Source organism: Ostrea edulis, chromosome 3, assembly GCF_947568905.1.
Source record: "Ostrea edulis chromosome 3, xbOstEdul1.1, whole genome shotgun sequence".
Lineage (NCBI taxonomy): Eukaryota > Metazoa > Mollusca > Bivalvia > Ostreida > Ostreidae > Ostrea > Ostrea edulis.
The window spans coordinates 10347106-10364010 of record NC_079166.1 but is presented as its reverse complement, the minus strand read 5'-3'; the positions used below and the strand labels follow the sequence as shown (position 1 = coordinate 10364010).

The window sequence follows — 16905 nt, the reverse complement described above, 5'->3', positions numbered from 1 at the left end:
TTCTATATCTATTGCACAGATTGTGACCAACAAACAGCTTTCTTTTGAGTCAGCGTGTAACACTTTAGAAAGTATCACTTCTACATCCACTTCGTAGATCGGGACCGATTAAAGTATACCTTTTAAAAAGTTATTTTTAGTCGACACTGTTCAAAAATTATTTCATTCACTTGCATCATAAGGATATCTTAAAAAACAAAACTAGAGGCTCCGTTTCCTACAACTGCATATACAAACATGTGTGTCACATCTATATATTTTCAGCAACATGATTTCAACTTAAAACAATCGTAATTAGACAATGTGACATTTGATAAAATCGCTGTATTATTTTATATGTCCCTGTTCTAGTGTATAATTTCAGATTGTGGTGTTTCATACTATAATAAATTACAGCTATGTACCGTTTCCGCTCATTGTCGGTCTTCCTTCCCTACAAACCCGCGCCACTGTTTTTTTCCGAAATGGCCTACATTTTTCACCTGACACATTACCCCGCCTACTAGCTATCTCCTGTTCTGTGGTAGATCTGTACTAGTTATTGACATATTAAGCCTCTGGAAACTTCATGGCGTTCTATATTTTTTTTTAGGACGTCAATAAGTAGTTTGTTTAAGTAAACGTAAAGATGACAGTGCTCAGTCGCATTGAAGTATACGGAATTCAGACTAAAGAAAATGCAGACCCCTCGACATACCAGGGATGCGATCAAGTGCCCAGGACGAGTAAGCATCTCCTGTTGACCAGTCACACCCGCCGTGAGACCTGTTTCTTGATTATGTAAACGGAGTTAATCGTAGTCAAAATCATTATGTAAAGAACGGCTTTAACATGGATATGACTAGACAGCATTCGACCTAATGAGAAGTTGTGTTTGCCCTCATGAAATTTAAAGCAAGCTTAGTGACGTAAACTGGGGAGATAAAACGGCGCAAAGGAAAACGAGTTCGTAAAATTAATATATTGAAAGTGTATTTCGAAAGATGAGCCCAATATCTTGTAAAATCAGTGTCCACTTTGGCCAATGTGAAGACATTTCTAGATTGCACTGAAAATAAAAATAAGGTACAGACTAGTAAAAAATACTTCATTAACAATGTGTGTCAGAAGAAATCCCAAATTATTGCCAATCTTGTTGCCAAGCTCAGACATTTGAATATCCATCAAAAGAAACAAGTTCAATATCTGATAACTTGTTATCCTTCAAATCTTTTCGATGTTCCTAAAATGACCAATGATACTTGTGATGTTATAGTAGGTGACGCTTTGTCTGCCGAGCAGAATTCATATAGCGTGAAGCCATTAAAATTACAGTACTTAAGAACAGAAGTGCAGTACCTATTGTACTTCATGTCCAATTTTGAGACCCCCATTCCCGTGTGTGAATGACTGTAAATAATTGTAAATAAAATGTTAATCTATTAATCTTGTCTATGATATTTGCTCGTAATTTGGGGGTATTCTGACCCATAACAGTATGAAAGGTGAAGATAACGAACAGTGATCAATCTCAACTCATTTAAGAAATACAAAATAAAAAGGTAGGCAAACATGGACATACCAGAGGTGGGATCAGGTGTCTAGAATGAATAAGCATCCCCTGTCGACCGGCCACACCCGCCGTGAGGCCTATGTCTTGATCAGGTAAACGGAGTTATCCGTAGTCAAAATTAGAATGCTAAGAACGGCCTAACAATCGATATGAAACACGTCAGGCAGCATTTGACCCAATGAGAGATTATATAACGTTATAACTGCCATAGACTTTTCAAAATGCTGACTTTGAATGAGACTGTTGAAACCCTTGTAACATCAACTTGTTTGTCAGTAGTCTGCCTCGATTTAAAAACTGATCATACGCATAACAAGCTCTTGTGTATGGAATCAGTTGAGATATATAAACACCATATCCAGGTGATAATGGAATATTGCTGCATAAATATGGGAAGTTTAACGATGGAGAAGCTAATATCATCCCGTTTGTCATAAAATTTAGTTGTTAGATCTATTTAATTTATTTCCAGATTCCATTATACAATACATACACGGAGTATTCCGTAGTCAAAATCAGTGTGCTAAGAACGACCTCAATTGGTATGAAACATGTCAGATAGCATTTTACGCAATGAGGATGTACTGGTGAATTAGATCGTCATAACGACAGTAACATTTGCGAAATGCTGACTTTAAACTAGACTGTTGAAACGAGATTGTTGAAACTCCTGTAACATCAACTTGTCAGTAGCTTACCTCGAGTTAAAAACATACCATACTTGCGAATCAAATCAGTTGATATCTTTCAATTGAACTTTGAAAAATAGGTAACTGCTTACAGTATTCCATATATTCAAAACATTATCACACTCGTAAATCGTGTTATAGTATCAATTTATTTACAAATGCATTCTTTACATTTTTTTGCATTTGCTAATACGTGTATATGCATTCTTACACAATATTTTTTTTGATAACTTGTAACTGAATTCTGCTATTTGTTTGTCTTTCAAATCTTTAATCTTACCACTTTAAATATTTTTAAGTATCGTCTGTCAATTACTGTCATTCTACAAGATGAATACAAAATTAAATTTCATTTCTTTACTTTAGGTCGTTTGGATTTTTCCAACAATTCACGAAGGAAAAGAATGACGTACTCTTTGTGTCAAACCGAGGAGAGGGAATTTACTCTGGGGAGTGAATAACAATTGGAAAAGGGTAATTCTCAGTGATGAAACTTAAATTGTTATCGATCAAAACAAGAATGTGTACATCTGGAGAAGCCCGATCGAAGTTAGCCGACCGGGGTTGTCTTGGCATTCGTGGAAACAAGAACACCCATGAATGAGTCACGAAATTCAGATTACGAGTAAGGCAAACACGGACTTTGGACAAACCAGAGGTACATATTGTAGGATCGGGTGTCTAGGAGGAGTAAGCATCCCCTGTTAACCGGTCATATACGCCTTGAGTCCTTTATTATTATTATTTTGTAATCGGCGTAATCCGTATTTAATATCAGTATGTAAAAACGGCTTAAGTATTGGTATGAAATACATATCATAAGAGTCGACCAAACGACAGGTTGTATTTCCAAAAGAGATCATTATAATGACCACAGAATTTGTGAAATGTTGGCATCAAAAGAGAAACCCCTGTAACATCATCTCACTTATCAGTAGCTTGTCTCGAATTAAAAATTGATCATACGCTAAACATGCTCTCCCGTATCGAATAAGTTAAGAGACATAAACACCCTATACAGGCGATAATGGAAGTTGACGATGGAGACGCTGATGTCACCCCATTTGTCATAAAGTTGTGCTGTCAGTGTGCCGTCAAAACGTTTGTTCATTAAAATATCCAAATATGGAGCAGATATGGAATCACAATCAACAAACAAAACATTGTTCGATTGCAACATTTCGCAGACACGAATAAGAATGCCTGATGTGACAGGATCTTTTCTTTGTTTAGCGACGCCTAGCGAAATTTTGTAGATTTACTATAATAGTACTATTTACAGGGAAATATTTGCCCCCGTTTTGTTTTCGTCCCTTTATTCCTCGGTGTCACTGGGCGAATTTAAGAATGGGCGAAACTGTTTTCTAATGTCTCTTTTAACACAACTCTGTCTGGCCGAATTTAAAACTGGATGAAACTGTCTGCAAGTATAGAAAGACGAATATAACACGGGGCGAAAATAGCCCTGTATACAGTATAACAAATGTATCAGGAAACCCATTAAGATCATGAGCCCACTTCATAGAATAAACTATCATGTTTATTACAGTACATGAAATACTGGAATCCATAAGGTGATTAAAAAATATAAAGTGACTTTCATTGGGTTATTGGGTTACACTGTAAAACATTGGAATTAGTCAATCAAGAACCAATCCGTATTGAGGGAGATATTCAAGAGATAAATTTCATTTTTGAAAATGCATGACGATATAAACATTGTTCGTGTTTCATGAAAAATATGCTGGGTTTGCTGTTTATATCCTCTTGTATTTCCAAAAATAAAAATTATTCTTAGCTTTACATTTTAGTTTCATTTCTGTAGCAATATTCCCAGCCATTTTATTTATCACGAGTCATTCGCGAATCGTTTACATTCATGAGCAAATGACCATCATTTCATTTGGTAAAGATATCGAAAATATATCGAAGATAAAAAGAAAACCATTGGAAATGTAAATATAAAAGAATGGAACATGGTATAAAAGAATGGAACATGGGGTAATTCTACATAATTGTCTTGCTTGACATTTGTTTTTAAATCTACAATCTGTAACTTCTTCCTTTCCTAGATATAGTTTTTTTCTGTCAGATTGAATGGGCAGTTGAGTTTCGTTGTTTATATTTAGAAATAAAATATAATAAAATAACACTGTAATTGATAGGTTCACTAATTAAAAACACCGCTGTGTAAAACTTCTCTTCTACTTTGATTTCTACACCATAACTTCCTAAACGTATTCGCTAATACAGACTAGCACACTAGACACGAAGATATGAACATAATATTGGGCAGCATGTTGAAATTATGCTTTTCCTGTTATAATTAAAGTAAATGAAATTGATCAATTAAATGCGTTTTGATATAGTACATGTACATCTAAATCGAAATATTTTGATTCTAAAAAGTCTTAAATTAATGCATATCGTTACATATAAAATTAGATTTGTTATTACTGCAATATTACAATGCTTATAGGTAACATATTTATTACAGTGGCGTAGGCATCAAGTAATTCTTATAATCATTACACATTCAATTTGTTTGGCAAGTCAAATGTTAATCATGCTGAGACAGTGTTCATTAAAATTCGAAATATCTATGAACATCGATGCAATCTGTCAGATTAGTCCACCACATTCCATTCTGTCTGCATTTGTAAAAACCGACTTGTCAAAGGTACAAGCTGAGACATGTTCTTTGCCGAAACGTACCAGACCATCCATTGATAGATCATCTGACAGTTTGATTCATTAAAAATGTCAGATTTTATAGTCTATGTCCACAGTTCATTTGACTTCTAATATTCATGAGTTTGCAAATCAATTTGTTTATTTGTCATGACATTTGAACAATTAGTTCAAATAGATGACATTTAATTAGATTATATGCACTTTTACCTTACTTTTTCAATAGTTATAAAACCCATCATTACACAAAATTTGCTTTCTATACAAATTCTTTAAGGTTTCATTTTAAGTGGTTAGGTATTTCTCAAAAAAGAAGAGTTGTGAAGTGTATTTACTCTCTCAACTGATCTAATATGCAAAAGCGAGTTCTGTGTATAATAAATTTTCGTAAGGTGGTGCCAAACACCTGCAAAATGAGTGTTCAATTTTATCTTCTTAAAATTCCTTAATTTGATAAATGAAATCTCCTTAATAGAAATATCCAATGAAGTTCTGAACAAACTATTATAATCCATGGCAAGTATTTGGCATATTCCGAAACATTTGGGAGACACCTGATATATTGGAAGTATGGAAGTCTGAATCTTAAATGCATATATTTCATCCTTGTGAGATTTAACTGTCGAATAACTTTCGTTGTGTAGATATTAGAGACTTCATATTTAGACATACGTATATAAGCAGTCTTTTGTCTTAAAGTGTAATGAAGGTCAAGGTCATGTCGTAAGGTTAAAGGTCAAATATGATGATATCATTTGCCGAATATGTAAATTTTTCTTACTCAAATTTCCTAAAAAGTCCAAAATATCCGAAATCCTAGGTTAAATTTTCTTTATTTTAAAATATAATTTCTTTTTCATTTTGTTCATTAAGTTTTTGTTTTTTTTCAAATTTTGAATTATACATTTCCCTGTAAGAGATCTTAATAAGTAGTTAATTTACTTTTAATATACGCTATGGACGAGACATGCATGTTATATTGTACATCGCAGTGTACAAAAATATATCAATTACAATATAGTTTGTCGAGATTTAGTAACGAATAGGTGAGCTTTATAAAAGGTATTATTAATTTTTGTAAAATCTCCATAGCTATTTTTTTTTACATAGGGCACATTCTTATTACGAAAGCGTAATTTCACATTCTTTTAACAGGCACAGTAAGAGGATTTGTTTCATGGAGCAAATTATTAGAGTATCAAAATATTGAATTTCAGGAACAAATTTACGTATTTCTTTGGTACTACCTTAATTGAAACAGGCTTTTTACAAATACATTTGTAAACTGGTGTTACCGAGTTTTAAACGGTTTAAAGGCAGCATTTTACCAATTCTTTGATCGTTATAATGATCTAATTTGCGAATTCATCTTTTCCCTAGGTTGAATTCTGCCTGATGTATTTCATATCAATTGTTTGGCCTATCTTTACTTACTAATTTTGACTACGGACTACTCCATTTACATGATAAAGATATAGGGATCATGGCGGATATAACTCGTCAGCATGGGATACTTACTTTTCGTAGGCACCTGATCCCACCTCTGGTATATCCAGGGTCCGTGTTTGTCTGACCCCACCTCTGATATATCCAGGGGACCGTGTTTGTCTGACCCCACTTCTGATATATTCAGGGGTCCGTGTTTGTCTGATCCCACCTCTGATATATCCAGGGATGCGTGTTTGTCTGATCCCACCTCTGATATATACAGGGGTCCGTGTTTGTCTGATCCCACCTCTGATATATCCAGGGATGCGTGTTTGTCTGATCCCACCTCTGATATATCCAGGGATGCGTGTTTGTCTGATCCCACCTCTGATATATCCAGGGGTCCGTGTTTGTCTGATCCCACCTCTGATATATCCAGGGGTCCGTGTTTGTCTGATCCCACCTCTGATATATCCAGGGGTCCGTGTTTGTCTGATCCCACCTCTGATATATCCAGGGGTGCGTGTTTGTCTGATCCCACCTCTGATATACCCAGGGGTCCGTGTTTGTCTGATCCCACCTCTGATATACCCAGGGGTCCGTGTTTGTCTGATCTCACCTCTGATATATCCAGGGGTCCGTGTTTGTCTGATCCCACCTCTGATATATCCAGGGGTCCGTGTTTGTCTGATCCCACCTCTGATATATCCAGGGGTGCGTGTTTGTCTGATCCCACCTCTGATATATCCAGGGGTCCGTGTTTCCTGTACTCCATTGTTTATTTCTTGGTAGGTTTTACGACAATGATCACTACTTGCTATCTTCACTTTTTAAATCAACAGTGTACTAAATGTTTCACATCGAAATTCATTTGACTCTTATAACATGCTGAGGGATGATGATTTGAAGCTTCCTTTCATCAAATTATTCACATTAAAGAAGGAATGGAAAATGCTATAGCAATCATTAGAGCTAAAATACTTTTTAATAAGGTATCAGTAAAATCAGGCACAGAGAAATTTGGTGTGGTTTGTTTTGTCAGATTTGTCTACAAGAATGTGCGAGAGATAGTTCTCATATCAAACACTCCACCAGAAACTATTTATTAGGGCAATAATTCTTCCCGTGGGTGTGATAAAAGAGTCATACCCCACACAACTGATGGGAAAATCTATACAATACATACCCCACACAGCTGGTGGGAAAATCTATACAATACATACTCCACACAGCTGGTGGGAAAATCTATACAATACATACCCCACACAGCTGGTGGGAAAATCTATACAATACATATCCCACACAGTTGGTGGGAGAATCTATACAATACATACCCCACATAACTGGAGGGAAAATCTATACAATAGTAATAGCTACTTTGTTCAAGTACTGTTCTACTTATGCAGATCAGTAATTTCTTCGATGCAAAGTGTGTTGATTTAAAATACATTCCCTTCATGAACCATCAGTACATCACAGTTGAACAATGGCTGAAGTCACAGCTCACTAACACCAGGGGTTGGGATGTCACAGTGCAGATTAAATGCATTGTATAAAGCACACAACTTCTCGGCCACCAGTGTAACCCACAGGATAATTTTGCCACCTATTCATATGATCATTACTTTTCATTTGTCATCACTTATTATTTATATCTGTAATCATTTACAATATAACGTGAGTACGACAGGGATACTGGTGTAATAGATATCTACAGCTACTAATAATAAAAGGGGCTCCGTGGCCGAGTGATTAGAGCATCGCGTTCAACATCACCAACCTCTCACTTCTGGTGGCGTGGGTTCGAATCCCGCTCGCGCCGGTAAGTGAGAAAGTTTCCCAGGTTACTTTCGGAAGGTCGGTGGTCTCTTCCCAGGTGCATTGTATCTGGGTTCTCTCTTACACCAATAAAAACTGGGCGCCACCAGATAACTCCAAAAATTGTTGAGTGTGGCGGAAAACATCAAAACAATCAATCAACAATCAATCTATTATAATAAACATCATTTATTTCCGTATAACTCCGACTATTATGAGATGATGGTAAATAAGAATTGGTTGACATTCTATATGAATGGAACCAAAAGCATTGTCACACCACACAGACAAAGCCATACTGAATCTCATATGTTTACACTGCAAAATATTAACCTCGTATTCCTGACATCTTTCTCAGAGATTAAACATAGTTATTACAAAAACTAAGCATGCTGATGTATAGCACGACAAATGTGCGTTATATGTTAGTTCTTTTGAGTATAGTCGGATTTCCCAAACATATAGAGGCGGGTTTTCATTGCTGTTGGGCTAATTTTGTCAGCATTTGTTCCCTGTATGGCCGACTGCGACATATCCATAGAGTAGCGGCTGGCGGGAGGCTTTCGTCCCAGCGTCTCTGCCAGATCCCTCATCTGGCCAGCAGTGTTCCCACAACATAACCCTAAATACTGAACACCTATTTCTTTTGCCTCTTTAGCAAATTGAATAATATCCTTCGAATTGCATCTGGCACTTTCCATATTTCGTGGATATAGAAAATCCCCTGTAACACACACATTAACTCAGTTAATATATTGCATCCCATATATAGCTAATTCATACAGAGGAAATCGATCAAATCAAATGGTTGTTCCATAGGTCGTCAGTATACCCTATACATGTACCTGTCTCTTCATCTTTGATTGAATAGAATGTCCGGCAATGATCTTGACAACGGAACGGTACAGGTAGGGCGGCTATCGGTCCCTAAACGTTTGAATGGAGAAATGTTACTGAATAGTAAACTTATTTCAATCCTTACGAAAACAGGCATCAACAATAAAAATAACACAAGAGTAACGGTACATATAGAAAGAAGAAAATAAAAAAATAAGTGAAGTGTCACTAACAGCACAATAAAGTATCGGACGCTTGATCTTAGTCTAGTGACTTTTCATAACTTAAGTATTCGCCTACCTTGCACGCTTTACGGATATCTTTCAGTAGAGGAATCATCGTTTTAGGACCACGTGCACAATTAACCCCAACTACTGCCGCCCCAGCATCCTCTAATCGGCGACATGCTTCCGGTATTGGAACGCCATCTACCGTTTCATCGGGACAGTACGGGGCGAATGTAATGACGGCTGGTACACCTTAAACAATTTATACAATGTGAACAGAAGTCGTTCAACTTTTTTCAACATGCCACGTGTTACTTTCGATTCAAGAGATAAAATTAGATTTGGAATCGAAGTTTTCAATCATTTTAAAAGATCTAGCGCTAGCAATTTTATACTTTTGTTCTCAAACGTAAGCAGAAAACAAATTCTACGAGTGTGCATTTTAAAATGCATAAGAACACCGTATGTGCACTGACAGGATATATCAATCTTCTATACCTTTGCCATACTTCTGAATACAATCTACTGCCAACAACGCCTCACTCAGGATGTCAAATGTCTCCCCGGTAATATAATCAACTCCTGCCTCAACAGCCCATTCAATCATTTCCTGGAAACGACATCACCACAGAGCTGCTTTGAATACAATGCCATACACTCGTTTACATAATGATGTGCACTTTACGAAAAGTATATTTGTTTAATAATTACAGATTTCGCAGATTTACCAATATAGATAATAGGTAATATAGATAATTAACGGTAGTGAACCTTAAACATCTGCCGACATTTCTCCACGGCGACAGGATCCTTTTCATCGTAAACCCGTGTGTGGCAAATCCCCCCAGCCAGGAGCGCACCTGTCTCCTTGGCCACTTCCTTGGCTATTTGTAACGCTTGGCGATTCAGTTTCTCAACGTCATCTTCCCTGTTGATTGATTTCAGTTTCTCACGGTGTGCACAATACTAAATGAATAATTCTTCCATCTCTTAAAACTTGCATTATCAAGATTGATTTTATGAATTATCTGTTTACATTTTCATCAACTTTATAAATATACCAACCTAGGAAAACGTCGAAGTACTCAATAGTATAACAAATGATGATTTAACACAAATTATTACTATTATTCATAAGCAAATCTACCCTGTAAAGTATCAACTTCGTGTGAAAGCTATGATATTGATCATTGTTCATTAACCTCAACCTATTCATTTACTTGTTCATCAAATTTATCAAAGGATTCACCAAAGACAACTTCAATGTAATACTTAGAGTAGACCAATGACAGTTTACCACCACTTGTTTATCATTCTTTTAAAGGGACTGATTCACGATTTTTCCCAAAATTTTCTTTTTCACTTTTGATGATCAAAGTCTACTGCCTGATGTGTTTAAAAGATTTCACATAAAAATTGAGGTTATACGTTATCACAGAAGCTCATTGTAGAGAGTTTATTATTTGTTTTGTAAACAGAGATTGCGGTGTGTTATTGTTTACGAAATTTTCAAAAGAAATGTATATCGATCTAAGTTTATTATATCGTTCACATTTCAAACATTTTTGGGGTAAAATGTGTCATCTAAAAGTTAAAATTTGTGACTACGCAAAATTAAGATGCTTTATTTTACAAAATCAATATTTTACTTGCTTGTTTGTATACATAAAATGACTCGAGTCTTTGTTTACATAACACAGATTCAAGGCTAAAATATTGCTTTTATTCTTGCATTCAGAAGGTCCAAATTTTGGATGTCAACATTAAATGAGTTATATTTTTAATGTTTAACATCAAAAATGAAAAATATTTTTATCAAAAATCGTGAACCAGTCCCTTTAAAGCAGGTTTATATTCATTACAGTTTGTATCATAAAAAATATCGAAATATCATCAACTTACCAAATAATGATTTTACCACAAATTATTACTATTATCTATAAGCAAATCTACCCTTTAAAATATCAACTTACTGTGAAAGCTAATACAACGTCACTTCCTGCATGTACAAATTCCTGGTGCATTGCTTTTACAAGATCCGGATGTTCCACCACTACCTCAGGTGCATTGCTTCCACGTTGAAGATAACCACGCCTATCGAATTCCCACATGTATCCCTCCGCCACCAGGATTGTCTCCCCGGAGGTCAAACGATCCAAAAACCCTAGTGGAGAAAGCATCATTTCTATATCTATTGCACAGATTGTGAACAAGTATACCTTTAAACACCTTTCTTTTGAGTCAGCATGTAACACTTTAGAATTTGTTTTTCGTCAAACTTGGTTTCAAGAAGACAATTGAGGCTTCTTTTCCTACAACTATATTACAATTATCTAAGGCTAAAGTGAAACTGACTTGATTTCCACTGCATTTTTTAACCCTGTTACTCGTGGTCATTAAAATGTTTGACTTCATTTCATGCTTATCCAATTAAAATGTGTAAATCCAAAGCATAAAAGGAATGTATCTACTAAAAGTATTTCGAATTCATTTCCAGTTTCATTTGTCTTACCAGTTGTGGAACTGCTGGTTGTTAGAAAATGATTATTCTCTATAAGATTCGATATAAACTTTGTTCCTCTATTGTGGGCCACCCTACCCTCGGGGCCACGAAATGAACAAGCTTGAATCTGCTCTTTCTGAGGATGCATGCATATTTAAAATGTGACTAATCAAGTCCTTGAAAAGAAGATTTTAAAAGATTTTTTCCAATACATCCTCCTGTAAAACTTTGATCCTTTAATGTGACCCCACCCCACTCCTGGGGGTCATCATTTGAACAATTTTGAATTTCAAACCACTTAGGAAGATTTCACATAATTTTTGTCTTTTCTAGTCCAGTGTTTCTTGAGAAGATGCCACCATATTGTGTTTATTATCTACCCTTTCAAACGAATGTAATCCTTCATTTCAACTATTCTGATTCCCTTTTATCCAAAGAAGCTTTATGGCAAGTTTAGCTGAAATTGGCAGAGTGGTTCTAGAAAAGTCAAACACATGTAGTTTACGGACAAACGGACGGACAGATGGACACCGGACAGCAACTCACTAACTCAGGTGAGCTAAAGAGTTGTTAAGTAAATTTTACAATTTATGAATATTCATATTCATGAATATCCATAGTCCGTACAACACAAATCAGTAATTAGAAAAGAATATAAGAACTAATTAATTTGATATAATGACCTTGACATTGACTTTGGCTATCTGGTATTAAAGTTGAACCCTTTATCCTAAGTATGGGTAAATACTAGAGATTTTTTGATTGATTGTTTTTGTACGGCCCTTTCCAAAATATTTCACTCATATACATATAGAGAAATCATCTGCGGCTTTAGGTGTAATGCATTTTCAATTAATAAGCTGGGGCCGGAATGTTAGAGACATGATCTTCCATGTTCATTACAGTTATATATATCCACGTTGTGTATCATAGAAATTAGAAAAAGATATCTAAAGAGTTAATGTATTTTCACTATGGACCTCCCCTGATCAATATGATCACCTGTCGCGGTAGTTCAGTGGTATAGAACATTCGCTTCGTAACCAGGAGGTCGCGTGAGTTCAGTGGTACAGAACATTCGCTTCGTAACCAGGAGGTCGCGTGAGTTCAGTGGTACAGAACATTCGCTTCGTAACCAGGAGGTCGCGTGAGTTCAGTGGTACAGAACATTCACTTCGTAACCAGGAGGTCGCGTGAGTTCAGTGGTACAGAACATTCACTTCGTAACCAGGAGGTCGCGTGAGTTCAGTGGTACAGAACATTCACCTCGTAACCAGGAGGTCGCGTGAGTTCGAGTCCCGCTCATGCCATGGCCGCGTCAAATCTAAGAAGTCAAAATAGGTAGTGATTGCTCCTTCGCCAAACGCTCGGCATTCAGAAGTGAGAACCATGGGTCTTTCGAATATGACCATAAAAACGGAGGTCCTGTGTCGCGACAGGCGTTAACACATTAAAGAACCCTCATTGCTAAGGCCCTGATCTCTAAGCATAGGTCTAAAGTTGTACTTCACCTACAACTAGCGATATCTTAGTTTGAACGAAAATATGCTCGAAGGGAGGTAAAAAAAAAAATAGTGTATACGAAATGAGAAAGGCGACATAAGTTTCACAATGCTTGTAGCAGCCTCCGTACTCATCGTCGAGGTAGTTTAGTGGTATTAGGGGCGTTCGTTTTGTGGGCCGAGACACCCTTTCACAATTTTAAGCATTGATTGTAGATTAGGTATTATGTAGCCAGTTATGTGTACGTAGTTAAGTACTCTTAGGTCAAGCATTTTGGTACTTCACCTAAAGCGATGACGTCGATATACGAGTGAAAAATTCTCAAATAAGATGTAAAACAAATTAAAATCATTATCAGCACGCACTCAGTTCTAGTGTGTGGTATTCAGGAGTAAAATGTTTTTACAGGTTTACGTAACCGAATTTATCCTATCTTATCCTTATAGTCCCCGCCTTACAGTCTGAACTCCTAATTCAGGGGCCATGAACTTATTATGGTAGAGGCATGTAGGCTTGATATAACAATGCCACTAACTTTGCTTCCCATATATTGAAGAATGAAGATTCTAAACATTTAATGGTCCTTATTGCCCTCCCTTTATCGTGACCCAGAGACTTTTGATTGTACACGTTCGGTAGAGGCAAAATAACTACGGTCGTATGCACATAGTTTGCTTTCCTAAATGCTCAGGAATAGAAAATGTTTCTCCACTTTAGATTTACATTCGCTCTAGCTCTACCCTGCAGCCTAAATATGTTAATCACGAGTCCCGAAATTCACAAATGTTTTAGATGGGTCCATGCACTGCAAAATCATACTTAGTTTTCTTCCGAGCTGTACTGTTGTTAAAGGCCGGCAATTGGGTATAAAAGCAGCCAATCGGTGAAAATGGTGGAATATATGAATTTTCTGGTCACATTGAGATTGCAGCACTTGTTTTGCAAAAATAAAGATTAAGCTGTTGTACTGAAATTTTAAAATAGGTATGCTTGTTCCCCTCATAACTGTGCATATATTGGCCATATCTATTTTAGATATAAATTCTCATGAAGTTTTAATTTTGGCCTAAAAAATCTGAAGCAGGGCTAAATTTGTATTTCAAACTAGAGATTGGCAGTTTGTGGGTGTGATTATCTTTTGTTATTGTTTACACCGGATGTTGACTCACATATTGCAGGAGCATGCTTAAAGGCCGGGAGTAACCTAGAAAATTTTACACCCCTACAGCAATTAAGCATATATGGCAAGAGGGCAGGGCTTAGCAGTGTTATCAGAATAAGCAGCAGTTTGATGCTTGACTCTACACGTGCTCTGTAGCAGACGATATTTTGAACAGGGAGACTGGCATGATTTATCAAAATAAACTAAAGTTTTCCCGCATTTTTCTACCACTCTGCTCGATCTGTGAGGCACTGAAAGGCTATGTTTTTACTTTAACAAAACTTCACCCTAGGAACTACAAAATGAATTCATCATTGTTTTATCCATGTCTTTTAAAACATGTAGTTTTTTTTTTATAATATACACAAATATTGGTATATATGATATACTAATACTTATGATTTTCCTCTTGGTACCTTTCAATTATGAGAAGAATTTGGGGGGAAATTGTAGCTGTGCAATGGAGGACATGTGCATTGAAGGGTTATTAAGAAACATTTTGTCCATTATGATATTTGGAGACCTACTATCTGTGATTGTCTCTTTTGACATTGTAATGTTCACATGTAAGAGTCCAGATTGAGAGTAATTTTAGAGTGATGGTTGATCAATTGGACATTTGTCATCATTGGTGAGAGACAATTAATGGGAGTTACACAACTGGCCTAGGAGATTGTTGCTTAATCAGACAAACATCATGCTTGACATTATTCGAGAAAAGGTACCAGCAATCCTGCAAAACTTTGAAACAGTGATCAGACTGAACAGTCCTAATGAGTTATTTTCATAAAGTTAACCAATTTTTTAATGGAATGCGATTATATATAATTAAAAAATAAAATTTGGATTTACCAATGATATATGAGTAAGTACTTTTTTTCCACGTTATACAGTGATTTGATTACATGTTGCCTTTGGTGCAATCCCTCTTAAGCATGCTCCTGTAATATGTGAGTCAACATCCGGTGTAAACAATAACAAAAGATAATCACACCCACAAACTGCCAATCTCTAGTTTGAAATACAAATTTAGCCCTGCTTCAGATTTTTTAGGCCAAAATTAAAACTTCATGAGAATTTATATCTAAAATAGATATGGCCAATATATGCACAGTTATGAGGGGAACAAGCATACCTATTTTAAAATTTCAGTACAACAGCTTAATCTTTATTTTTGCAAAACAAGTGCTGCAATCTCAATGTGACCAGAAAATTCATATATTCCACCATTTTCACCGATTGGCTGCTTTTATACCCAATTGCCGGCCTTTAAAGTCCAATGGTTCAGTGACCATGAAATTCACAATTTTTCCCTTCACCAATGGATGATACATACCGCAAAAAATACGCGATGTACATTTACAGACGTTTATTATCTTCAAATGTTAATGGTCGACAATAGAAAACCACCAATCGCAATATGTAACCAAAAAATACCAACAGCAATAACACCTTGATCATGCAAGATATTTCGATAAATGCGCATTCATTTTTATTATTAGGAACATTAATTTCACACCTTTACGTAATCAAATTTTGCAACCCAATTTGATACCTGCGTCAATAGTTTTCTTGTTTACGGATTTAAACGAAAAACTGCTGAAACATTAGAGAGTCAGCAAATATAAGGAACAAAATTGTGAGATGTGGCCAGCTTCATGATGAAGTGGGTTCTTCCATTCTGCTCTCAAAATGAATACAATTGAAAGACCCAAATTCTGACTGTTCAAAGACTGTTCAAATGTCCTTGACGGCACAAACAACGGCTCAGGGCAAGAATTGGGTTAGTAAATCATTTATCATGTAAAGTGACCTTACTGCTCGTGTGTCACATCAAAATTCCATGCGTCGAACTGATAGACAAAGCCAAACAAACAAAAAACAAGTGACATCGTGACTGAAAATAAGCACATCAGATCGGGTGTACTATTAATGCAATTCAGCAGAAAGTATATTCAGACATTTAAAAAGCAGGAGAAAATCACCCGTCGGACCTGTGGAATGTCGACAACACGATTTCAAATTTGAACAAGGTGATATTAAAAGCACTTATTGCTTTATTTAACTTGTCCTTTTTCCGGTGGATAGATTTCATTCTATAATAAACTACATCTACGTACTGTTTCCGCTCATTGTTGGTCTTCCTGTCGTTGACGACGATCTGAACTAGAAACTCGCCCCGTGCGTTATCTCTCAACAGAAAGGATGACATCAGAGCATACACTACTGCTTAAGTAGGGATATCTTCTGATAGGGATGTCTTCTGTGTTAAAACGTTTTCATTTCTTACTAATCATTCGCACACATTCCCCATGTTCCCTATCAATGAAACCATACACGCGCACCTATAATATCATATCAAAATGTGATATCATATATAATCTCGTTCTTTTTCCTATGTGTATTTCTACATACATGTAATTGTGCATAAGTAGTTTTCATAGTTTTATACCTTCATGAGCTAGACATTATCTGCAGTAAATGATAAAACCCTT

General features: G+C 36.1%; 1 protein-coding gene across 1 annotated transcript; it reads right to left on the bottom strand.

Annotated features, from left to right (window-relative positions):
- Nucleotides 1-8349: 8349 nt before the first annotated feature.
- On the bottom strand, nt 8350-16731 carry LOC125676131 (betaine--homocysteine S-methyltransferase 1-like). Its single transcript, XM_048914037.2, has 7 exons — nt 16531-16731; nt 11216-11406; nt 10014-10208; nt 9741-9852; nt 9316-9494; nt 9024-9105; nt 8350-8902 (listed from the first exon to the last, which is right to left on the bottom strand). The coding sequence occupies exons 1-7, from the start codon at nt 16541-16543 to the stop codon at nt 8604-8606; spliced, it is 1071 nt and encodes a 356-aa protein (XP_048769994.1). The 5' UTR covers nt 16544-16731; the 3' UTR covers nt 8350-8603.
- Nucleotides 16732-16905: the final 174 nt, after the last annotated feature.

Coding starts and splice junctions, on each gene's coding strand:
- LOC125676131 (XM_048914037.2), bottom strand. Junction 10,209..11,215: donor ACGTTGTATTAGCTTTCACA/GTAAGTTGATAT, acceptor TTATTCATTTAG/TATTGTGCACACCGTGAGAA. Junction 8,903..9,023: donor AATCAAAGATGAAGAGACAG/GTACATGTATAG, acceptor TGTGTGTTACAG/GGGATTTTCTATATCCACGA.